This window comes from Ixodes scapularis, unplaced genomic scaffold (genome assembly GCF_016920785.2).
Source record: "Ixodes scapularis isolate PalLabHiFi unplaced genomic scaffold, ASM1692078v2 PGA_scaffold5__190_contigs__length_132052651, whole genome shotgun sequence".
NCBI lineage: Eukaryota > Metazoa > Arthropoda > Arachnida > Ixodida > Ixodidae > Ixodes > Ixodes scapularis.
In genome coordinates this window covers 65,535,819-65,561,080 of record NW_024609880.1, presented here as the reverse complement: position 1 = coordinate 65,561,080, position 25,262 = coordinate 65,535,819, and the positions used below count along the sequence as shown (strand labels likewise).

General features: G+C 41.8%; 1 protein-coding gene across 1 annotated transcript in view; it reads right to left on the bottom strand.

Annotated features, from left to right (window-relative positions):
* The window catches only part of LOC8043122 (coiled-coil domain-containing protein 93), a 29,577-nt gene extending 4,785 nt beyond the window's left edge, over positions 1-24,792 (bottom strand). Inside the window, exons 1-15 of the mRNA XM_029980175.4 lie at positions 24,649-24,792; positions 23,662-23,769; positions 23,467-23,561; positions 19,825-19,936; positions 17,068-17,169; positions 16,562-16,624; positions 15,454-15,606; positions 11,915-11,962; positions 10,624-10,710; positions 8,961-9,053; positions 8,132-8,194; positions 5,244-5,552; positions 4,666-4,774; positions 2,098-2,180; positions 657-694 (exon numbers count right to left, since the gene is read on the bottom strand). Of these exons, the coding sequence (XP_029836035.2) occupies positions 657-694; positions 2,098-2,180; positions 4,666-4,774; positions 5,244-5,552; positions 8,132-8,194; positions 8,961-9,053; positions 10,624-10,710; positions 11,915-11,962; positions 15,454-15,606; positions 16,562-16,624; positions 17,068-17,169; positions 19,825-19,936; positions 23,467-23,561; positions 23,662-23,769; positions 24,649-24,669 (1,484 nt within the window). The 5' untranslated portion in view covers positions 24,670-24,792. The remainder of the gene's footprint in view (positions 1-656; positions 695-2,097; positions 2,181-4,665; positions 4,775-5,243; positions 5,553-8,131; positions 8,195-8,960; positions 9,054-10,623; positions 10,711-11,914; positions 11,963-15,453; positions 15,607-16,561; positions 16,625-17,067; positions 17,170-19,824; positions 19,937-23,466; positions 23,562-23,661; positions 23,770-24,648) is intronic.
* Between the last annotated feature and the right edge of the window lie 470 nt (positions 24,793-25,262).

Genomic DNA, 25,262 nt, shown 5'->3' with positions numbered 1-25,262 from the left:
TTTTAACAATTAAATTTTCTCATATCAATTGCACATGCTTGACATATATTTTCTTTTGAGGCCAGACTTTAATAGGAAAAATACCACACTGAAACCCTGCGGCCACATTCCCAGATAAGATGTTCCTGCTCTCTAATTACAGTCCTGTTTAAAGGCAGTGGACCAATCCATATATCTCTTCATAATAGGTTGAGATCAATTGCCTCCAATGAAAACACCTCAGATAATAAAATGTTCTAGAAAATTCCTCAACATTGGTGAACCAATCCATGAAATCTCTGCAGAAGACCCACAATACGTGTGGCACAATACTCGTGTTTGAGATTGTCTTTTAATAGAAAAAACTCAATCTATGTTCCCTTCGCATCTTAGAAAACTAGGTAAGTTACAATCATGTGGGACCTTTTTTCTATTAAAACGTGACCAAACATTGCGTTACGCCGCTTTCTGGCATTATGTCCCAAAAAAAGGGACGAGTCGTAATGTTTGGTTGCGATTTTAACAGGGAACAAGTCATGCATAATGGTAACTTTGGGTTTCCTAAGATGCTTAGGCTGCATAGCGAGTTTGTGCCATAAAAATATGATCTCAATTACCACTTTAGTGCCCTTTTAAAGCAGAGAAATTGATCAGGAAACCACAGGAGAGGAACTTACTCGCTGAAGTTCTCCAGAATGGAGTTGAGCAGACCAATCTGCAAAAGAGAGAAAAAGAAACACACAAATGGACAAATACTAAAAGAAAAGCAACTTTTCTGTGCCTCAACAAGTTACACACAAAGATGCACCTCCCACAATCGGAAAAGTCCTGCGCCCTATAATAAAAAGCTAACTTGACAAACTCTTTTCTTTTGTGATTACAATTCTGAAAAATGGACAGCTTTATTCACAAGAAAACTACCAAACCAAGCTTTTATGCCTCTTTGGTCAGTGAGAGTTCGGCATTGGCAGACTTTTAGAATGTAGCAATCCTTGTGAAATGCTCGAACGCCCTCAAAAGAACTGCCCTGGTGTCTAGAAGGCCACCCTCAACCTCAATTAATAACGCTAGAATCAAATATACTATAAATGCCTTAATTTATGTGACAACCTAATTTTCAGCACAACTTGAAAAGTAGTATTGCAAAAAATTTCTCACATGAATAGATCGCCATATGATAAAGAATATGCTGCATACCACTCCCACTAGCCGAAGCCTGTACTCACAAAGTATTCCAAAAACCTATACTTTGCAAAATTTGCAAGATATTGAACCCACCAAAATAAAGTTGTTTGTTTAGTGTATACTAGTATGACATCATTCATATCTCCTTAGTGCCAATAAAAGCCATCCGCATTATAAGGGCCCTCTTATAACCTGGATGGCCTTCCTGTTATTGTAATCAAGCTCCCCGTCACCAGCTCGCACACACACCTGTGCTGGCCTTGTACAAACCTTCCAAAACATTGCTGGGAGTGGCACAACAAAATTTTAAAATAGAAGCCTTCAAAACAGTCAGTGGTTCTTTTAGTGGATCATAACTCTGAAGAGTCTTCAAAGAATACCCATGCATTGCTCTCATGTTAAATAATACTAGACTATCAATATACTAAGCAAGTGAAGAGCAAGATGAAAACAAAATATGTGAGTTAATTTTGCCCTTTAAAAAAGAACAGTATGAAATATAATACCTCAGCTAATGCTTTGGAAATGTGGCAATACAAGGCAGCTGTATCCGTGACGATTTGATACAAAAGTAAAAATTAAAACAAAATTATCCAAATGTGAGGCCAAGGCTTCATACAGCCAAAATTGAAACCCTCCCAGGGTTTCGTCTGCAAGAGTAAAATCACTGCTTTTGTAAGTTACAAGTCTCAGAGATTGCTATGGACGAGAGCACAATACAAAAATTCCGACAGTACCCGAGTGCCCACAGTTAGACTTCCTGGCCGTCCAGAGACTGTGAAGTTGTTCTCGAAGAGTTTTGGAACTCTGAGAAGTTGACTCGGACTTTTTCTCGAGGTGAGCCTTCTCTGTTCTTAAAACGGCTTCATAGGCAGCCGACACATAAAAGTCAAAGGACGTGGCCCAAAACATCACTGTGCCAAATATACGCACCTCTTTGTCTAGGTACATCCGGATGTCGTCCAGGGTATTGTAGAGGGTGTAGAACTGTTTTGTTTCCCTGTGTGTTGCGGCCACTGCAATAACAAAAAAAAAGATGTAGTGAGCTAGGACTGCTACGCTTAAAAAAACCTTTCAGAGGCCGAATCGAAGCAGGGTTTTCCCAACGGATTCACCACCATTTATGAAAGTATGTTTCTGACATTTCACTTCTGAATGTAAGCGGCGAAAACAACAAAAGTCAGACTGGTACAATATTTCTCCTAGTTGTGACCATCGTAAATGAAAAAAATGTTTCGCCCAAAACAAATTTTTTATGCAATATTTACATTGCCAGACGCACTTTGAGTTAGGACATAGGATTGTGAGAATACATTTGAATTTCCAAAAAGTAATTTTTAATAATAACCTATTTCTTTGAGAAGAGCTGGGATATTCATATTTTGAGAAGTGTTGATCCCGACGGGTTAGCTTTGTTCAGGTGCACTTCTTAACGAGCACTGGTGCACTGCGAGGAGGCGGGTGTTGCTTCTCCACAGTCCACCGCTGCTCGGTAAGAAGTGTGCTCAAGTGGGCTAACCCGCCACAATCAACACTTCGAAAATTAGGAATACTATAGTAACATGCTTAGGAGAAAAGCACACTTCCAAAGCGAGATGTCCATAGACACGCCTGGTGTATTTGAAAAGAAACAAAAACTCTGTGAATGTTGATGTTTACATTACAGTAAAATTTGCAAAATTGAACTGTGGTTATTATGCAGAGATGCCCCGACAGCCTGACAACAACAACAAAAAAAAAAACAATCATTCGTTTTTTTTTGTAGTTTTTTTATTCCAGGATTAGCTGACCAGCTCAAGCCCTGACAACCAGTCCCGACTGGTGAACAGAGCCAGACTGGCAGTGTGGAACCATGGCATCCTAGACTGAGGAAGCCACCCACCAGGGGACAACCTGAAGCTTTCGCCTGCTCAGAATGCAATAAATTTTATTTCTCCTCCCTCCAAATCGAAGAAAGGATATTTACATATAGCAAAAAGATTCTTAGATCCCCTCGATTAGGTCTAGCTGAACATCTCTGTAGGTTTATTTTAGGCAGTGATTATTTTGACGCCCTCCGTAAAAATATCTCAAAACTTACTTTTGATGTCTGTAATGATACTTCCGTAAAACGTCAAAATGGTGGTTTTATTATTTCAACGTCCCCTGTACATGCAGCCGTCGAAGTGGTAGCCGTTTTGTGGTTTCATGTTTCGTTCTGTTCAGTATCAGATGCTGTTGTTGACGTGTTGACAGAGTCGTGTGCTGCATGCCTCAAAGTTTTGGTCCTACTTGGTAGATGATATATCTTATTCAGCGTGTGTGTGGGACTAACTCTACAAGATGATCATTGTGAAAGGCCTGGTGGAGATGTTCTCAGCCCTCGCATGTCAGTTCGGCATATGCCTCACTTAAAATTTTGAATCCCCAACAAAGGTGAGTTGCGTACAATATGTAACACTGAGAAATTTCGCAGGCTTTTCGTACCTCCATATTGTACTAGCACGTCTTCGTATGGTTGCAAATTCTCGCCTTGCATCTGGCTCCTGCCCTGTTTTAACCGGGCTTCGTAAGTTGGCTTAGTTTAGATATCCATTTTGGCTCGTGTATAACGAGCGGGTCAACTATGAAATGTTTGGGATGTAAAATAAAAGGCTGTGAATGCAAACATTGCCTCTCTGATGTTTCTTGACTGGTGTGAACAAACAAAGGTTCCAACGTGTTGTACAGATACACGCATTTTCCGAAGGCAAATGTAGTCGAAACTGCAAAATTTATGACACGATTCAACTCCTTTGTCTACATAAAACATGTGAAATAAATCATGGAAAAAAAAAAGGAGCTGCAATCTGTAATGTTGGGCACAACCAAGCAAACATTATGAGCAACCATAGCTAATGTACTTTAGGCAGTTTTCTTTTTTTTTTACATTACGTAAAAGGTAATAAAAACTGCAGTCGACTGCACGACATTTGTTTTCAGAAAATGTGTGTTGAACTGCGATGCCGCCTGCAAGCAAGATGATATTTGTTCGACCGTCACTGTCGATCACTTTTCAGTTCAAACTCCAAAGTTCCAACTTTGAGAAGTCAAAATGAGGAAAAACAAATGTTGATGGGTGATGTCAAAATGATTCTGAAAATATTTTTATGTACGTCTTTGGGAAGTGGCGTCACGAACGTCAAAATAATATTTTTAATTATTTTGAAGGTGAACGTCGAAATAGTCACTGCCTTTATTTTTACGTCAAATGCATCATTTACTTTCCACCTGGATGTAGGCATTAGACTTTTTGAAGTCACAGTCATATAGTTAGATCAATGTTATTAACATAGCTTAGAAATGGACAAGTGGAAGCTTGGGAACAACCTGTCCCAATGAGATAGGATGGATTCTTCTTGTTCTCCACCCAATCTCAAGTTACTACAAACAAGCCCCAACTCTATTACTACAGGTATTGCTAAAAATACAGCCAAATTTGGCAGCACAATTGTACTGAGCTGGCTGAAGGTGTTCTCTCACCCTGGGTGTAGAGCTCAATGAACCGTCGCTGGTACTGGCTCAATTCAGCACGAGATGGGACTTCGTCTATCTTGCGTTGGGTGGCCGCAATCTCCCGATTCTTCTTTGCCTGCAAGCCAGACAACGAAGTGACTCATACGAGAACATATATCTGCCAAACACATTTGGATGAAATCACTGATTCAACACTAAAAACAATATTAATTATAATAATAATAACCTTCATTTAATGTGCCCCAAAACTACCACAATGGTCTTTTGTGTGGTGCACCTCCACGAGAACACTACAAGGAAGAAAACAAGATATATATGATCACAATGAAGACACACTAACACAAAAATAATACAAAATACAAAACTCAGAATGTGCCTCATGACATTGACTTTGCACTCAATTTATATTAGTTTCAGGAAAAGTTTATTTTACGATGTGTGTGCCCTATCCAAACGCACAAAAAAAAAACATTTTTGAGAGTTCAGTGCCTCTGGTCTAGCGGTTTATTTTATAACGCAAACCATTCTTGCAGTGCACGATTCCATGACAGCCGCCTGAACCCTCAGCCAGCAGAGTGACTCACCAGAAGCAGACGTATGCGCTGCAACCGGTCTCGGTCCCGCTGGCACTGTGCGTCCGCCTCCCTGTCCTCGGGATCCGCAGCAGGCAACGCGGTCCCTCCGTCGGCTCCACCTGGCGTGATGGCGGCCAAGTCTGCCTGCAGCCTCTCCATCTCCTGGTGGCAGTGCTGCCGGAAACGCGCCTCCTGGTCGGACAGCTCTCCGCCGAGCCGCAAGAGGGCACACAGGCGAGCCAGCTGCGGCTCTTGGTCGCCGACGCCCTCGGCGATGCGTCGGGTGGCCTCGCGGGCCTCCTGCAAGAGCACCTCTGCCTGCAAGAGGAACCGGGCTCTTAAAAAAAAGGCACAGCATTTAGAATGCCCTTGCTCATGTCCGCCCAGAACCAGTTTGTCGCACACATTATACGTCAGGCCGGACTGATATTGATGACTGAACTGCCGGATGGCTGCCGTGTAATGGCAGCTGACTTCCTGTCACTGCTCAGCCCGGCACTCGTTTTGCCACCATGTCTCTTGGTCCTTCCTCTTCACCCTGCTGCCCCCACCATTGTCACTGATGATGATGATGATTGCAAGTTTAGTGGCACAGGGGCAACTAGGGATATAGTGTGCCAAATGCAAGTTTTTCAAGAAGCATTAACGGTATCTGAGAAGTACCCTAGGCAGTTAAAAGTTACAGCTGGTGTAAATAGCCAACTTTATTTAAAAAGTCACAAACACGTTGGAATGGTACTAAAGGTTGGTCACCAGGTAAAAAATATAAATGGAATGGAAGGTGATCTCTAAAAGGTTCTGGGAACCAGGATTGGCACCGAGCAACTAGACCTCTGCACTGCCATAATATATGCAGGACAATTAGCACTTTCCCACAGTACTCAGAGTTTCACACCCTCACCACAAAGCAAGTAGAACAATTGAGTCGGACGGGAGTGCCCAATTCGTAAGCAACACAGGAGGACCTCAAAACGGCGTTGTCTATAAAAAGAACACTCCCACACCCCCAAGCCAGGCTTTATGGCATGAAGCTTGTCGGTTGGCATGTTCCAGTCCAACTGCCAGGAGTTAATAGTGCCCGCCGTCATCCCTTCCACGCCGCTTTGGTGGTACATGAAACCCGCAAGCAAGATCCCTCATCGTATGTGTAGCCTGCTTTGCGTGACGTCTCATGTTTCCCTGCTAAATTTAGCGAGAAAATTGATGTCATGCGACCTCAATCCAATTCAGTTTCACCGCTAAATTAGCAAGGAAAATGACGTCACATGGCTTCATGTCACGTGACCTATACAGAAATTTTGTTTCCCCGCAGTGGAAAAAATTTACGTCACATGACCTCAACTGCACTTCAGTTTCTCCGCTGAAAATATGTCACATGACTTCGTGTCACGTGAATTATACACAAATTCAGTTTCCCCGCTAAGCTTAGCCAAACAATTTATGTCACCTGACATAATGTCACATGACCCTAACATTTCCCGCTAGATTTAGCTGGAAAATTGGTGACACGCCACTCCCTATACTCTGTGGATACAGGCTGAGCTGATGGGGAAAGTCAATGGGTCAAAGAGTCAATGCGGTGGAAAGGAGTGAATGCGTGTCAATGGGGTGGAGAGGGGTGGAGAGACCTGGAGAAACAGCTCAAGAAAAAACGCCTGGAGGTTACAAGAGCTAAACCAAAAACGTTTTACGTAGCAGCACAATTGTAAAAAAATTTGCGATAAAGTTTTCATTTTTTTAACACGTGGGTACTTGTGTACTCTCGACAGATGTTATGTGAAAATGTCTTAGCCATTTGGTCCGCCTGGGCATTTTGAAATAAAAGCTAAGAGACAATCGCAAGCACTTTACTCTCGCTGTGTTATTCTGTGAAGTAGGCTCAGATCTTGAAGACGCCTTCTAAACACAGCCAGACGTTCCTGGAGGGTCTCTGCCGTGTCTCAATAACTTGAGAGCTTCTCTTGGCAAAAAAATTTTTTCTAAAACCCTTTCTTAGGAAGCTTTTACTTGGTACAGTTTGACGAGATGAATGAACAGGTGATTCAACCTTTGAACTCGGTCTAAAAACAACCAAGTTATGGGCATGTGATCAAAACGTAAAACACTCAGACTTACTCCACTAGGGACGAATATGCGTAAATGCCGATGCGCACACGCTTGCAGGTGATGATCTAGCACTTGCGTTTCCCGTGACAGAAGGAAGAAAGATTACCTCCTTCTGTCCACAACAACTTTTTAATAAACCCGGTTATCGGGAACTGATTTGGTGAAGCTTCCCCGAGGAACGTTAGAAACACCATCCTAAATGCCCGTGTCTCGTGTCTCCTCGAGACTCATGTCACGGGGCATGGGCGCTGGTCAGCCATGATGATTCGGCCAGCCTTTTTGCCACCACCTGCCGGGTTCTTCGGACCACCACACATGTTTTTGCCACATTGGTACCACAGATTTACTCCCATGTCATGGCCTAAGGTTGTTCACATAAAAAAAAGTGTAAGTAAGGCAAAGTTAAGTTAAATAAAGACGCAAAGGACCAGCACTCTACAGCATATTTCTTCCACTCATGCACACCTTTTCCGCTCTTTGTATTTGAGGACAATGCGATTGTGAACGACCCACAATGCTTCTTTTGACATGCCTTTCCGTTTTCAAAGATATAATTTACACTAGGGATGGAATGTGAAGTTTAGGTCCCTGAGTTATGTGATTAATTGAGAGATAATCAAGCGTACAGGGACTGCGGGCATAGCAAAAGTTAAGACTGAGTGCCGCAGTTTGTACTGTCTCAACTGCAGCAAAATATCAAAATCTGTCAACCCAAATTGAAGTGCATTTAACCTTTCTTTTTGCCTGTGAAAGTTGACAGAAACGTATAAAGTCGAATTACAAGCACCAACCTCTTTTCCTTCTTTCTGGCGAAGCTCATATTCCTCTCGCAGCTTCTCCAGCCGGTCTTGACTCTGCAGAGGAACAGGTTACTGAGAAAAGGATGGCTAATGATTTAGATTGTGTCCCTACTGATTTAAAAACAGGGAGAGATTAAAAAGAAACACACCTGAAAAAATAGTTAGTGTAAACCTGGTAAATTTACTAAATTATTTTTCCAAAGGAAAAAGCAAGAAACTGTGACTTCAATGCAAAAATTACTGAGGCTGTCTTACCAACACATCCAGATCTGGTGTAGACAAGTTTGTGTGGTCTGAGGTCAGTCTGACACAAGATAAGGTGTGTCCTTACCAAAGCAAGAAAAAAAAAGGTAATAAATTATTAAATACAAGCATTTTGGATTCCAGTAGCAGATAGCTATAGTGGCACTGAAATTAAGTTTTTGTGAAACCACCCCAGTGGTTGAGGCCACAAGCTGCCTGAAGGACAACTTGATAAGAGCAAGACTGAGGAAGTCTCACTATGACTAGGGAAGAGGGGGAAATCTGCGGAGAGTGGGACTAGGGAAGTTTCGCAGGCTAGGGAAGACGGAGAAATCTGGGAGAGTGGGACTAAGAAATAGGGTGCAGGGGAGAAGAAAACAATCGGACACATGAAAATAAAAATTAAAAGTATGTGGAACATAGCGGAACTCCGGGAATGAGAGCAGACATGAAATAAAGTGTAAAGTTAACATGATGGGGAAAACATGCATAAAGTCAACCAACTGGCCCAGTTCTCCACGTTATTGTAAAGTTAACCTCTAATCCTACAAATGTCTACCATGGCCTTAGCAAATACCTGCTGTAGCAGCTGCTGCTTGCTTTCGAGCTGCCGCTTGACAGAGCTCAAGAGTCGCTCGTGGCGGCTAGCACCGGGAATCTGGAGCATTGGCTGAAAAAGTTGGAAAAGTGTATTACAAGTAAATTCATAGTAAAATCTTAGATTTTAATAGAACAGAAAGTGAGCCTCTGACCAATCCTCGAAATGCAACTACTAATATTAATCTTTTTGTTGTTGAAAAAACAACACAGCTCTCTTGGAGGAATATCACATTGCAAATATTATGATGGATTCTAATTTTTAATAAGCTGGGAACCAAAGTTTCTCATACCCGTGTTAGTGGAATCAGCGGGGAGAGAGAGGTGCAGCAAGTCAAGACAGTTTGTTATTGTCACATTACCCTGCCTACATAAAAAAGAGTGACACATGATGCAGGCGACATTTGCATGTACCAGTTAAGACCTAAGTAGATCCCATGATCGTGTTTGCACCAAGTGGGTGCTTCTCCTCAATGAGGACACAGGATTAGCATTGTCCACTACAAACCAAGTTTCGATTTCAGTGTGTGATCATGTTTAAAGCTAATTTATATAAATAAAATCCTATCTTTCTGTGAAACAAATGATGCAAATCCCTGCAGATTGAGAACTTAACAGAACTGCCCAATCAAAGACAAAACCAAAGATAGAAGCTTCTTCGCAAGTGCCTAACTTAAAAGTGGCAATTACAAGGTATATAAAACTAATGTTATAAAATGACATGGTACAAACTATGAAGGGGACAAGTGAAGGTGCACACCTCTCCACTTTCTTGAGACCGAGGCTGCTCCTACATTATTTGAACTTGCAAACAAAAAACCAACAAAGAAGCAAACGAAGCAACTTACATGTCATAGTGCTTTGATTTTTGTGGTAAAATCACCATAACAAGTAAAAGAATCAAAAATAACCTTAGTAGAAGATTTAAAAAATTATTCAGGTTTACCAATCCTGTTGACTCAACTGATCAGAAGTACACACAAAACTACCGTAAAATACCAAAGAAGCGCCCACCCCACTGTCACTGAAAACTGGGTTAATATAGACATGGGTACTTGTCCGGTCAAATCGGTAAAAACCAAGATGGCAGCCAATAAAGAGCTTTGAAGGCAGGGTGAACGGAATCGGAGAAAGCACATTTATTTTCCCATGATATCCCCATCATCACCACTCGCAGTCTCGTGGTCACCACACCGGGGTGAATATTTTCAGCTGATGATGGCGCTGTGAAAGGGGTGTGCGCCTAACGTATTAATTTGCAGAATTCCCAACTTTGGGAAATGTCAACAGTGGGCGCTTGTATGAAATTGGTGCTTTGTACAAAATGGGCCTTCGCAGTGTATTACGGTATAACACTATACACATAGGCGAGAGCCTCAGAACTGTTTTGCAAGAAGTAATGAATCTATGAATGGTTCAGCCACTTTTCTGGGCTATTCAAAGCTGAAGACCTTTATTCTGGAACAAAGATTATCATATTTAGGAAATATTTAATAATATTTAAGCAGCACCAAACCACACATGTCATATTTTTTTTCAGTAAAAGCTGGTATTTCATCCTAAATACAGCAGGCAAATCATTTCCAAACAGCTGCCCGATTCTCGGTGCAAGTACTATAAGGCGGCCAACTTATCAACACTACCTTGCTTTCGTAGTCGCCTTTGATCTCGCGCATTTCTGCAGCCTGCATCTGCACCAGGTTCCCAACTGCCTTGCTGGTCAGTCTGCCCTAAAAAAAAGAACAAAAAGTCTGTACAAAAAAAAAAACTGTTCATACCAACAAAAAAAAAGAAAATGTATTTACACCAAGAATGTGCCATTAGTTCCACCTCTCCACATGATGTCAGCAACTTGTGAGAGTGCAGACAGAAACTGACCATACCAATGACTGCACCAAACAGAAATCTTCCTCACAAAATATACATCACTGTCCACATGCTCGTCTTAACCTCAGACACACCGCACAACACTGTGAACAAAAACGTGACATTGGTACTTTTTTTACATTTTGCTCGGACACAGGGCTGATGAGTACCCATTTATATTTCAATTCAATTTTATTTCCCACACGGTGTTGGGAGTTTCCAGGCGAAAAACTGTTGCAGACTTTTTGGGAGTGTCAGGAGGCCTGTGCAAGCAGCGCCGTTTGGCTAAATGTCCAGAATGGAAACAATGCCACAACAATTGTAATTCTTATTATAGTTGTTTTTTAAGGCAAAAAACAAATGCTTAAAGGTCACTTGTTCATGCTAACTGCACAGCACTCTGTACATCTTGCATAAAAAAGCTTAAGACAATCATTGCGCCTTTGTTGTTATCAAACAAAGACATTGTTTCAACCTTTATGGTCAACACCAACTTGAATTTTAAAATCTTGTATTTTCAGACAACTTTGAATATTTTTAAACTTTGCCATGGCAGACTAATCTATGTCGGCTGAATGTGCCTCCCTTATGACATGGGTGCACAGCAGAGAGGCGAAGCTCGTGATAGAGGTGTCACAGATGCCTTTTCTCTACAGCACATCAGAGTATACAAAGGTAAAGTACTTCTCCCAGGTGGGTTCATGCACACACATTTCTTTTTAAATAAATACCGGTACTCTAGGAAGCCACTACTCCACTGCAGATACTGTAAAGGTGTGTCAGAGATCCTCTCACACAGGAAACCGCTGTGCAAGTAATTAGGGCTGCGGGCGCAAAGGTGCAGCAAGTGTGGAAGCGCTACAGGCACAAAAGTGCCTCGGGCATGGTGTAAAGATGTCGCATATGCATGAAAGCGCTACGCATATGCCTATGCAACAAAAAACTGCGAGGATGTATGACCTGATGCTCGCAGATTCTCAAACAATGCTAACAAAGTTTGAATGCATGACTTGGTGACTGAGTCAAGCTTCCTTGGCAGTGAAGAGGCTAAGCGAAAAGGGAAGATACCTCCGCCGTTGCAAGGGGTACCATGTCACTCAGGAGCACTTCTGTTTCCTGCAAAAAAAAAAGAAATCATACCAACTGAAGGCAAGCATGACACTATGTCCCTAAAAGAGAGTGGGACACTGCACAGCAAATAGGGTGTATTCACTGACCACCGTATTCATGTGTGTTGACGTTAGGTAAGTGATAAAAGCAAGCTTTCAGCATGGTTATTGCATACCACCAAATGAGAAAGTAATGCTACCACTCAGATGGATACCATTACCTGGTTACCTGTCAGTTGCAGTTTTGGTCAGGGATAATGCAGGCACTGTGCTTGCCTTAGTTTTGTTCTTTTGTTTTGGTAATAACGATTTGGGCAGTGAATGCATCTATAGAGTATTGTATTTTTGAACATGATTATGTTTTGTTTTTGCAAATAACTTATGTATGCTTAAAAAAGCAACAAATACTTGAATTAAAATTTGATTCTTCACTTTACAGCTCGTTTTGATATTGACAAGTGCTACTGAACTGTAAACAGTGTCCAAATGACTATTATGTGGAAAAAAATCTCCTTTACTCTTCATTGACTACTCGGTAAAAAATCTTCCCTTGCAAGCTGTCAGTAGCATATAAATAACTTAAACATGATGGTTTCACCTGAGACTGGGACTTCATGAAGATTGACAAACACAAAAAAGTTTTGAGATTTCTGTGTCTGTGTAATCCTTCAGAAACCCGTCTCGGATAAAACCACATGTACAAAATTCCTCAGTTCGCTTGCACCCTCGTCTTTTGTTCATAAATACCTTGGTATCATTGTAAATATACCAAACCTCACATAGAATCTGCACATAAACTAGTCACATACCATCATAAAATTTGTTTTTTTAAAAAGAAAATTCTTCTACTAAATGCCAAAAACAAAATGGCATGCACCAACCACTGTGATTAGGCCGTTATTAGAACATGCCGACTGGGTAGGGATCTGTCTGTACATACATAAAGACATAAAATGACCAGAACTATTTCAGAAAAAGGCACTGCAATTTGTATACCACCACTAGTATGATGGGCTGGCTTTCGTTTCGAATGTGTACAAATTTGCAAATGCAGCTGCACTTATAACTCCCAGAAAAATGAGCTCCCTCACATTTGCGTGTAATATTATCAATGCTGGCATCCAACTTAAATTCCAAAATCACACACAATACATAAGTTCCTAAGACATATGAAACAAACATGAAAATACCGCAACAGTGCCAGAGTGAAGGGAATTCCTTTATATACTATTCCTTTCTATCTAGCACCATTAAAGAATGGAATATTAGACTACTGTTAAATGTCGTCACACAGTCATTAACTCTAGCTTTTGTCGCGACACTCACAAAACATCTGTCACCATTAAAAAGTGTCACAGCGGTGTGATTTAACTTCAGTTCAAACAGTTCAACTTAGTGCAGTGTGCTGTTTTGCTTTTCTATCAAGCTGCTCATAATAGAGGGCACATTATATTTAGTGTAATTGTATTTTAACTGTTTAACGTTAACTATGTTTTTTCTTCTCCATATGCTTCATATAAAGTAAAGCAATGTTCATCCTTGGCAAGGGCATTGTTATTGCAGCAGGCAATTACTCTTGTGGAAAAAGAAAAATGTAATCCAACAAAGTTCTTAACACATTGTAAGTTACTTAATGTTAGGGGACTCAAGCAATGTTTACTCTGTTTGAAAGACAATGCGTTGGTAAAAAAAGCCCTGGACAAAAAGTTTTTTTTTTCATTTGAAAAGAACAACAAGAAAATGTTTTAGAATGAAAGTTGCCTTTGATATACTATTCCATCAATATCTGAGGAGTAAAGCATAAAACTGGTGTCTGAAAATTACAATTTATTATCACGGGGGTGGAGCAGAGAAACCATAAGAAGCATTATCTCTCTCATCACAACCGCTCAGGGATGAAAAAAGGCAAGTTCGGAGAGACTGCCAGCTTCATAATATGGTATTGCAATCACATTTGCACTCCATGTTGGGTGAAATTTAAATGACAGGAGTACAACTGTGCAAACTGCCTCAATATAGTTATTAAAAACTTCCAAGCACCAAACAAGCCCTTTTATAGGGACCTACGCTTTGAAGCCAATTCGGCCTCTTCTTCAGGGGCGACTACGGCTATGGCTGCTGAGGAGCAGTGTAGCCTCAATGTAGGTATTGATCAATGACAGACATTCTTTGGCCTAATGTGGCTTTTGAAACAATAGAGGGAAAGGGCATAAAGAGCTGGCTTCTATCTTTCATGTGCTGCACGACTAGAAGTGTTCATACCCCACAAAATGGAGGAAAAATATCTATATAATTTTCTTTTTTAAGTTAGGTCAAATTAAAATTTGTTGGAGAAATGTCTGGACACTGAGAAATCGGCCTGCTTTAAAATGGCAGCTTATATCATCGTTGGGAAGTGGTTGTGTCACCAGTGCAAAACCGCTGACAATCTGGGTTCTTAATTTGTACATACATCACACAGTGACAATTAATTTCTTCCTCTTTTGGGAAAACGAACAAGAAATTGAGCTCAAATGATTTTAGTTTGCTTAAATAAATCTCTTTGAATAGATTAACCCTCCTACAGACATTTTCTATGTGGCTGCCGCCATCTTGAATAGTGGCAGAACTACCGGTATGTAGGAAAGCATTGTTTATTTTTTACTTTTTCCAGGTTGTAATGTCTCGCTTTTTTTCATCCTGCATACCGGATATGTGAACAACATACCTGGAGATGAAGGAAACCAGAAAAGATTTATAAGATACATTGCAATTCTTTCCTTTCTTCATGCACACTCACACCTTTTAACAACAACTCTTGATAATCTCTTTTTTTTTTTTAATTGCAATGGTTTTTTTTGATTTAGGAGTAAAAACACCCCAAGACTGGGAAAAAGAAAGGACGACAGATCGGTGCTTAGCTCTAAGCAGATCCAAAAATAAGTATGCATTATGGATTCCCAGATATAAGAGGACATCCAATTTTACCAGAATTACTCTGTCTTATTTTAATAACTTTTAGTTCTTAATAACTATATTGAGGCACTTTGCAGAATTTTACTCCTGTCACTTAAATTTCATCCAAACATGGAGTGAAAATGTGATTGCAATACTATATTATGAAGCTGTCTTATCGAGCAAAACTGGGCGTTATTGAAAGCTCGCGCTGCAGGACCCGGAGATCCTGGGTTCAATCCCCGCTTTCGCTTGTTTTCATTTGAATGAGCATCGTATCAGCACGCAGCTGTGTATCGCTACTGCGTGAAGTGTGTTAAAAACCCCAGGCCAGCAGTCATACTGCACGGCTAAATTTCTCACCTACGGCGGAGAGGTGTGAGACAACACCCATTGGGGCTGACTAATTTCTTGCTCTTTAAACATACTGACACAATTACAAACAAAGGGGAGGGGGTGGCACCAATATCAAGGGTGTCTATAAATATGCAAAACTGTATTGTTAGCTAGTAGGTATGTCCTCGCTTAGCAAGCAACGACACAAGCGAACAACCAGAGCCACACCTGCCGGGCGTCAGCCCCTGCATCGCCAGCTGCCGTTGGCCGCCGCATCATTCCGGTGCCATACTCCAGCAAAGTGGCTTCCACTTGAAGTTCCTCGCTGCGCAGCGTGTGCCTCGCATGGTGCCGGTAGCGACGCCTCGGACGGTACCGCTCCTGTTGTGCCAAAGGAAGTGGACAAGCTTAACAGAAAAAATGCACTGAGCCCTTTGTCAGAGAAAGCCAGAATGCTATCACAGAGCCAAGCCAGCTGCTTCGACACGCCGCCTAATAAACTGCACGTGTTGAGGATGAGGGGTTAATATTTAAGGGGTATGCAGCCCCTCAACACATACTTGTAGAAATTCAAATGAAGTTTAATAGATCTGTGCACTTTAAGGAGCTATGTACATAGGCGAAGACCACGGGGGGGCATCAGGGCTCGTGCCCCCTCTGGTGAGACCCGTGGGGGGGGGGGGGGGGGGGCAGAGCTTCCCTCGGGCCATGATCCTTACCGGGATGCTGTTTATGTGCCAAGTAACGAGCTTCTAGTAGTGGCACGTAAACGAAATAACGCCCACGTTGTTTTTATTGACAAAATAGATGGGAAATGGAATCCCAGCGTGCTTTCGTTAGCTTCAATCTCCAGTTCTGGCGAGAAGATAACGCGGCGTCGATCACTTTTACGTCCGCTTGGTCTGCTTCCACAGCAGCCTGCCATTTTGCGATGTCCCACCAGAAAAAAAAAGATAAACAAAGCAACCGGAAGTTCATATAGAGGGCGCCTACTCCATCCAAAGTTGTACCAAAAGTCCGTTTAGTAGCGACTCCATCGGAGTCGCTACTAAAGATTTCAGATTTGTGCTCGCTGGCGCATGCGCCATGGTACCGGCGATGAACACACGCCTACGCTTGCGCGGTGATTGACATGGACACACAGCGACGGACACATGGTGATATACATACGCTGTAAAATGTACCCCCTAAAATAAACTACTGATAATTGCCGGTGAAAAAAAAAAATTGCACAAAAAAGCCCCCCCCTTCCCCCCAAGAACTTCTCATCATGCCCCCCCCCCCCTCCGGTTACTGAGAATGCCCCGTGGTTTCAAAAATCGACCAAAAAAGGTACTTGAAGAGCAGCGTAGGCTGTGGGAAATCCGGGGTACAGCGATGTCTTGGACGCAGCATTCGTCTGCAACATAAAAACATCTATCAAAACTAGGGTATCCATGTCATTTATTGGATAATCCGAAAAAAAAACAAAAAACCTGTACCATAGTTAGAATTAAATTAAAAAATAGGCTCATGTTGATAGACAAAAATAAAACAGCTAAAATTTATTAGGTGCATAATGATAAGCGACATTTAAAAGAAACCAATAGATTACCCTGGCGCTTCATGAGCGATGTCTCTATGGTGGTAGTAAGAACAAGAAAGGGCAGTTCAAAAATTGCTTTAAAATATTTCTCTACACAAAACATAGTACTGCCTAGCCTCATTAACCTTATCAATTAACACCAAATAAGAAAAATAAGACTGCCTATTATTTTTTAGATTGTTCCTCTGTAACTTTTTATCTGAAAGATCTCACTTTCCGTAGGACATAGATCATACAAGTGCAATCAAGATTCTCACCTGAGGTGCGTCGCCATGCACTTTCTCGAAAAGGTACACTGCATATTCCCTGTGGATGTCTTCCGTCTCAGCCTTGGTTTCTATGGCCTTCTTCACGAGCCACTGCGCGAGTTAAAAAAAAAACACATGCAAAAGAAATTTCACCTTAACCTTTCCTACAACTTTTGTTGACCCCTAATCCCCCCTTTTTATTATTTTTTTTACAGCGTACATCAGTTTATAACACCAGACAACTTATTACGGCTATGTCATCTGTGCAAACCTGACACAATAAAAATTTGTTTTGTTTTTTGCAAGCGCACATGGATACCACAGACGGAAATTAAATCCCAATAGCAATAGGTGTGGAGTTTTTTTACATCAATAGAAGTAGGCTGACACACAGACATAAAAAAAAGTATTTTATGATTTTATTTAACCTATGCACAGATTCTGGAAAACTGAGCAATCCTTTGTCGTCAGCAAAAATGCAATGAGAGAAGGGCCTTGCATGTATAATCTTGTATCCCCCCAAAAAATTAAAAGAAAATGAGTGGGGGTTGCCTCTCTGTAATAAATGTTTTCAGTCAATTTCAGCTCTGCCCATGACAAAGCGTCCATTGTGCTCTTTACTGTCTGCGAATAATTTTTTTTATTTCTATTTCATTGTTGCCACAAAAGGGCTCTGCCAAGGTAGGAATGGCAAAGCATGTTTTATGGTCGCACCATTTCTAGAAGGCAAGCACACTACATTTGCCAGCCCTGCTGTTGTGCGTGAGCTCTGATCCTGCCAATTTCGGCTCACATTTGTTGTAAACAGCTAAAGTTACATGCTCCCAGTGAGGGTTAGACAGGCAGCCAAACAGTACTCCTCGATCTTGCTCAACACCATGGCATCACTTCTGAAGTACATCTGTTCGCCAATGACTGTGTCATCTATAGACCAATTCATCCACGCCACAATCAACTAATGTTGCAGAACGATCTCCAACTTATAATTCAGTGGTGTCATAAATGGCAAATGACTTTAAACTACAATAAACGTTAATCGCTATATTTTTCCCGCAGTTCACATGTTCTATCCTCCTCATACCACCTTTCTAGCGTCTCACTAACTGCTCGTTCATCGTATAAATATCTAGGAATTCATATGAAATCTGACATGTCATGGACCACTGACATAACATCTGTCATCGCCGATGCTAACTGCACTCTCAGATTTCTTCGCTGTAACCTCAGACAAGCTACATCCCCAGTAAAACAACTAGCTTATACTACCTTGGTCAGAACTAAACTAGAATTTGCTTCTTCCATGTGGTCACCGTGGCCGGCATACCTAACAACCTGGAGTCCATTCAAAGCAGAGCCCTCCATTTTATTTATTCCGACTCTTCTCCTTACGCAAGCATATCAGGATTTCGCCAATCAGCTAACCTTGACACTCTTTCTCACCGCCGCAGGGTGTCTCGTCTTTCTCTTCTTCATCGGATCTTTTATTACAACAGTCATCTCAGACGAAGTTTGCTATCGCCTCCTTACCGCACTTTCCCTCGTCTCGACCATTCTTGTAAACTCTGTACGATTTCAACATCAACCGTCACTCACCAAATGCCTACTTTACCATTAGCCATTGATGACTGGAACTCACTGCCTGACGTAATTGTTTCCTTGCCCGACACTAAGAAATTTTCTGCAGTCATTAGCTTATTTTTTCTAACCTATAACTAGACTGCAGCGTGTTCTTGTTGGTAAATAGTTGTTATTTGTTCGTTTTTTGAAGTGTTCACTCCCTTGAATATTTCCCCCCGGGCCTTCAAGGAATAATAAATGATGATGATCATGAACTGTCGATTACTAGGGGGTGTGTCACTTGACAATTCAGAATTTCTCTTAATGAAACATTAAATTCCTTAAAAGTAATTTTTATTTTAAATGCCTAAATAATTTACATGTAAAAAAAAATTCCACGAAAAAAAAAATTTAAGTAGTGCAATATTTACATTTCAAAACTCTTTTGAGAGATTCTGTAACGTGCCTAAATTTTGAGAACACCGACTCCAAACAAGTCTCGTGACATAAAGATTGTGCCACAATTTTTTTTTTTTTTGTGTGTAGAACATTTAGTTTGTTCAGGAAGTTAAAAGAAGTTATTCTTGAGCATTCTATGTTCCTTTAATGCAGAAAAGTTCTTGCAAAGGGACCTTAGGTATATTTAAAGAGACACTGACAACCCCCAAAATTTTTGTGGTATTTTTTTTGCCAGCCAGTTTATTATGGTGTCAAGACCAACCAATCAATATTTTGCTACAGCGTAACATATATTTTTAATAAAGTAAAAAAATGCAACTGCCTGAAACTGAAACTGTACTGGGGAGGAAGAAGAAATATAGAGAAGGAGGGAGTTGACAAAAGTCACGTGGCTGTGAAACTTTCTTTCTTCAATCAACGCTATTGGCGGCTTTTTAGAAGCCACAAAAAATGGGTATCATATTTCTTTTCTATTTTTGATATTAAGTGTGTGCCTTCGATGACCCACGACTTTGATTATATTTGGTGGTTCTGTCTAAACCAAAGAAAACGGCACGTGACCAAGGAGAAGGGATGAGCGCGACTCAAACCGGCCAGTTCTTGATCAGCGGTTTTTGGGAGGAAAGAAAACGAATTTCGAGCCGCCGGTTGTGATCTGGGTAGTGGGGCTCTCATACATCATGTACAAATACAAATCTTAGCGAGCATAAATACCCTGTCAGTGTCCCTTGTTGTTGCATTAACTCTCACCTGCACCACCGGGAAAATGTGCTCAAAGTCCAGTCCCTGTATCTGGTGGGGCTCGATGCGGTGAGGGCACTTCATTTTCGGAAGCACCCTCACAATCTTCTCTGTCAGGGCTCTGCGACATGAGAGGACTAGGTTGATGTCCAACCATCACACCAGAAGTGCTGAAAGCAAATTCAGTGGGGCAACTCGCCTACCGAGTGAGAATATAAAAACAGCAAACTCCTACTAAACTCACTTAACCCTAATTTTTGGATGTGCCAAATAAATTGGGAATATTTGGTCAGTCTCCCATAGATGCAATGCAAAAAAGATATTTGTTTAACAGTAACAACTAGCACACGCTTTGGTCAAGTGAAACTTGTGCAGCGTCCCGGCGTCTTCCCAACTAAACATCAGATAGGCCGAACAAGTTTTCAAACCCTCTATGGGAGTCAACTAAACATTCACTCCGGTCATCGAAGCTTAGGAGCAATGTCAACATCACAGACGCTTTACAAAAAAGGAAAGGCTTCAAAATTGACTGAGGTGAAAGCCTGTTGGTCGTTGCATAGCAGCCACTATACCGTGGACCCAGTAATGCAAGGTGAATGTTCTAGCATGAAATTTTCAAATAAAACAAATGGTTGCTATACTTTGTTCCACCTTAAGATGGACTGCAGTGTAGGGTAGAAGCTCAAGCTCACAGCTCCATAATCCGTTTCACGATAACTTGGCGAACTGTGGAGGCTGCGGCCCCCACAACCCAATAAGAGTATTGGAGCAAAGCATGTGACAGCACTCCATGGTCGAAGCCACGGAGGCCTCGTTACCACCACAGCAACAATGGAGTCCACGACAAAAAGTAGTTCTAGGCTTCTTTTTTTTTTATTAAGTGTTGCTGCCAGGCTCTTTTGACCGCAACACTACACGGCTTGAAAGAAAGACAAAGACATGTTACTTTTCAACGATACTTAATACGGATCAACACTTTTCCGAGAAGAACATGGTTTTTGAAAGATGTTTGAACGATCACAGCGGTGTGATCAATTGCTTCCGCTCGAAAAATTCCCCCGGCATTAGCACCCGCCTCAGAGTCGCAGGTAAATTGAGCGTATTGTTGCCTCATGAACCGTTTCCAAAGAGCTCGCTACTCTAGCGGTCGGCAATGTTGCAGCGGTGGACGTTCATCCCAAGTTGGTTGGTTTCGCAGCAGACGACTCTCGGCCAGCAGATGAGAGATGGTTTTTCCGGGCCTCGTATTTGGCGTAGTGGCGCGAACGCTCCCGTAACGTCGCGTCATGTGCCTTGCTATTGGCCTCGAGATCGACCTAGAGGTGGCGCTATAATCGCGCTATCATCATCATCAAAGCGGGGATAGGAGAACGGCCGCCCCATAGGCTCTCCACGTTCGCGCGCGAGACAGCGTAGATTCTTATGTTTATTTTGTCACATACTATCAGTGGGAAAACAATTCTCGCAGAAAAGGATGCGATAGTGTTTGGTGCTTCAGTGAAGATTGAATCGTGTTGCCAGCGTGCGGCCTAAATTTATATAATTGCTTCACTGGGTGCGTTGTCTGCTCTTGGCAGACGTTGGAAAGCATGGGTCACCACGACTGATGCCTGTCTCCAGCTGAACTGGAATATTTATGTTAAATATTTGTTTCTTTTAAAATGGATGTATCGGTTCATCAACATGGGAATTGAAAAAGAAAACAATAAATTCCAACCCAGATAACATAATACTGGCACTGTGGGCTGTGAAGTCGCAGCTTCTATGTTTTTGTGTTTCTTTTTTTTTTTTTTTTTTAACTTTTAGCTTTTGCAGTAATATAAATATTTAGAATGAAGATAAGTTAGCGCTGTATTGAAAATTGCCATGCTATTGAGTTCCTCTGCCGTTTTACTGTGCCATAGTCTGGGTAAGTTTTTTTGTTGTCTGAACAAATCTACTGCGCTGCGATGAGGAGAGTGTCTCTTTTCTAGTTAAGATCTGCAAACTGCACAGTTGGCAGGACAACTGAAACAAGTGAAACAAACTCTTCTAATATATCTGCCGTGACTGTAATAAACGAGTGTAACCGAGCAAAGCAGCAATGTTCCTGTTATTAATTCTCGGTAGTGTGGGTTCACCCGCTTCAATTTTCTTGGTGAGGGCCGCGGATGTCAAGAGGCTAATACACTATAAATTTCTGGCTAAATAATCTTGTATTCGAACACAGTAGACCCTGCAACCTCAACAAACGATGCGCACCATGACAGACGGTAGCGGCCACAGTGATACTCTTTTACTGATGAGGGCTAGCGACCTTCACAAGACTTTCCGAGACTGGGCAGTTCATCAATTAACTTTCAGATTATTCAAGTAATGCTTTAATTGTAATTTTTCTTGCCGGTTAATTGGAGTCTTGTGCTGGAGAAAGACAACCAAGAGTAAAAAATACCTGCTTTAATATTTTTGACGTCTTTATTTCCTTTGTGACACTAGCTTGCATGGTAAACCACTTCAGCGGGCTTGTCATTTCACCGAGGGTGATTATACTGTTTGAATGATAACTTTAAAAAATACTTCATTTTAAAGGGCTGCCCGGGTTCATATTTATGTAGGACTCACAACGTGAAGTTTCGAATGGGAATGGAATATGCCATTTACGACATAGTAAACACAGTAAAAAAATGTGTAGTTTTAGTGTCTATCTTGCAATATGACCGGCGAAAAATCAACATACGGATTTATTGATTAATTAGTCTATTAAAGGAGAGCGACCAGTCAGGTTAATTTTCTAATCAAACCACAGACCCACTCAACATTCAATGCTTTATAAAAGCCACGGTTTGTGCGAGATAACAAAAATATGTGGGACTGGCGATTGTATACAAACACCCTACAATTATGGAAGCTTCCGACTTAATAATAATTGCTTTGCTGAATTTCTACACATGGGAAACGATAAAACACAACCTTTAGTAAGAAGAAACAACAACAAAAACATAAAACATTTAATAAGGAATGTCAAGCTCAGCCTGAAACGGGCTTGCATTGTCGAGATTGATGCTTCTGAGCGTGCGCCCGTAGCAGACGACGCACGGCGGTATCCCCACTTTCGCGCGTTTCCAATTTCGGCCGCATGGTGGCACACGATTCAATCTTGAGGCGAATAACGAAAATCCGCTTCATTCATACATAGCCCATAGTAGATTATGCTTAAGCATATATGTGGTGATTATCGAGACTGGTCGTGGCAGCCCCGATTATTGGACACAGGGGCCATAGGCTCCACAGTTCACCAAGTTATCATGAAATGGAGTATAGCAGTAGCTCCTGCGAGAGTTTGTGCGGCCAAGATGCACACTTGAGCAAAGAGTTCATGCTAAAGGCCTTTATCACGGTACATCTTGTAGGAAAACAGGGTACATCTAGTAGGCAAACAGGGTACATCTAGTAGGCAAACAGGGTACATCTAGTAGGCAAACAGAGTATACTTTGCCGTCATGCATGCTGATCGCCGAGCCCCTGCTGTTGGTGTACCTTCTAACCCTGAGTAACAGCTAGCCCACCCCCTCAGTTTGTCATGGCATAAATAGTAATACATTTGGTCACCCGCAGTTAGGACAGGTTGTGGATTTAACCAATCTAAGGTCATTCAAGACACAGAATACTCACATTTTTTGTCCAATGTTCAAATTTTCGTTGAAAGGTAGATCAACATCAATGTCCACTGCACAAAGTTCGATACCCCACGCAAGGCCACCCACAATCTGCAATGTCCATGCGAGTTTACAAATCAAAGCTGCAGGCACCATAACGTGTTCCAGTGCACGCAATAAAGCGGCAAAGGTGGACAAACATAGAACGCACCTTGTCAAAAGGTGAAAGCCCCTTGATTCTGGCACGGAAATAGCCGGCTGCCACCAGCAATTCACTGATCTCTTGCATTTTGGTGCTCTGGTCACCATGTTGATGCACCTGTGAGCAAAGTGAAATTGGTACTTTAAGCTGCTCATACAATATATCACAACAGTCCATATCAAGGGTTCACTGCAGCATAACAGGGGTCGAAGGTGCGGGAGAGCGCTAATCTAGAGCATCACAGAAGTTGATATGGAGTTTCAAGAGCCACAGCCGTACGGCCTATACTCCGTTTCACCTTATATTGTACCGCAGCGAAGGCTAGAAGCGCGAGCTCATAGCGTTGGCGGCTGCCCTTGGTGCACGAGAGCTCGTGCCGCCGAGATGTGCCCTAGAGCAGGGAGCTCGCGATTGTAGCCTTTCCTGCGGTACAACACCAGGTGAAACAGAGTATACTGCCGTACGGCTGCGGTCTTGTGAGCACCTTGCATGGTGCCACACTGCCACCTTGTTTAAGCACTGGTGCCACCTGCAATTTGATCACAACTTGATCACAGATATGATCAAGTTGTGCTCGAGTGTCACCAACCCCGACGACAAAGGGCAAGTTTACGAACAAGCAATGGACTTGGAAGGTAATAGCAACAAAACTGGCTGTGTCGCGGTTTCTTTTTTTTTTTTTTTAATATTTAGCGGGATTAGGTTGTAAACGGGAGTGCTTGAAAACGGCATGCAGAGTCTTTCTGTTGGTTCTATATTTCCTAGACGAACTCTCAGCCTTCGGTGGTGCTTCGATTGGAAGCCGCCAGATATTTGAGTATGCGTGCACGTGCGGGTAAAGCGCTGCCGAGGTAGTTCAGCTCGCGCCGGAAGCCGTTTCTTGATATTATACCTTTAGAAATAAGGTTTTAAATGCAACAATTTGAGTACAAGAGCGTGTAGTGGCGTTACAAACTAGGGACGTAAACGGTGCGGTTGTGCAGAAAATTTAACCACCTCTTTGAATACGGTGTCCATGGTCTGTCGATGTCGGCTCGTCACTCTCAACTGCTCACTTTTTTTCTCAATTAAAACGAAAACACGCTAACACAAGCCAGTAACACAGTTCAGAAGCCTGTAGTACCGGCGGTACCGTGAGTGCCGTGAGTCGTGACACCTTGCGTGACACGCCTCCCCTGCAGGACAGAGGAAGCGCCACACATACACCATTGAGAGCAACCTTCTAAAATGAAAAGTTTCAGAATTATGGTCATCGTAATTCTTTAATAAGAAATTCCGATTAAAAAAAAAAGGGTAATCACCAAACTTTACATCGTGACTAGGCGCTTCTCAAAACTAGGTCAGCAAAGTGTCGAAACGGCGAGGGCGGCGAACTGGCGGCGAACGACAAGGCGAGAGACGCAGATCAATCACCTGAAAACTTCTCAGCGTCCTTCACCAACTATTCAACTCTAGTCACTCTGGAGTCCAAACTTATATAATCAAAAAATTTTATTAAAATAATATAAAATTAGTTATTTTAAATAATTATTATATAACTTTATCAGCTTATTTTAGAACTAGTTTAGGGCAAGTTTAATACATTTTGCACGTCTTAATGTAATTTTTAA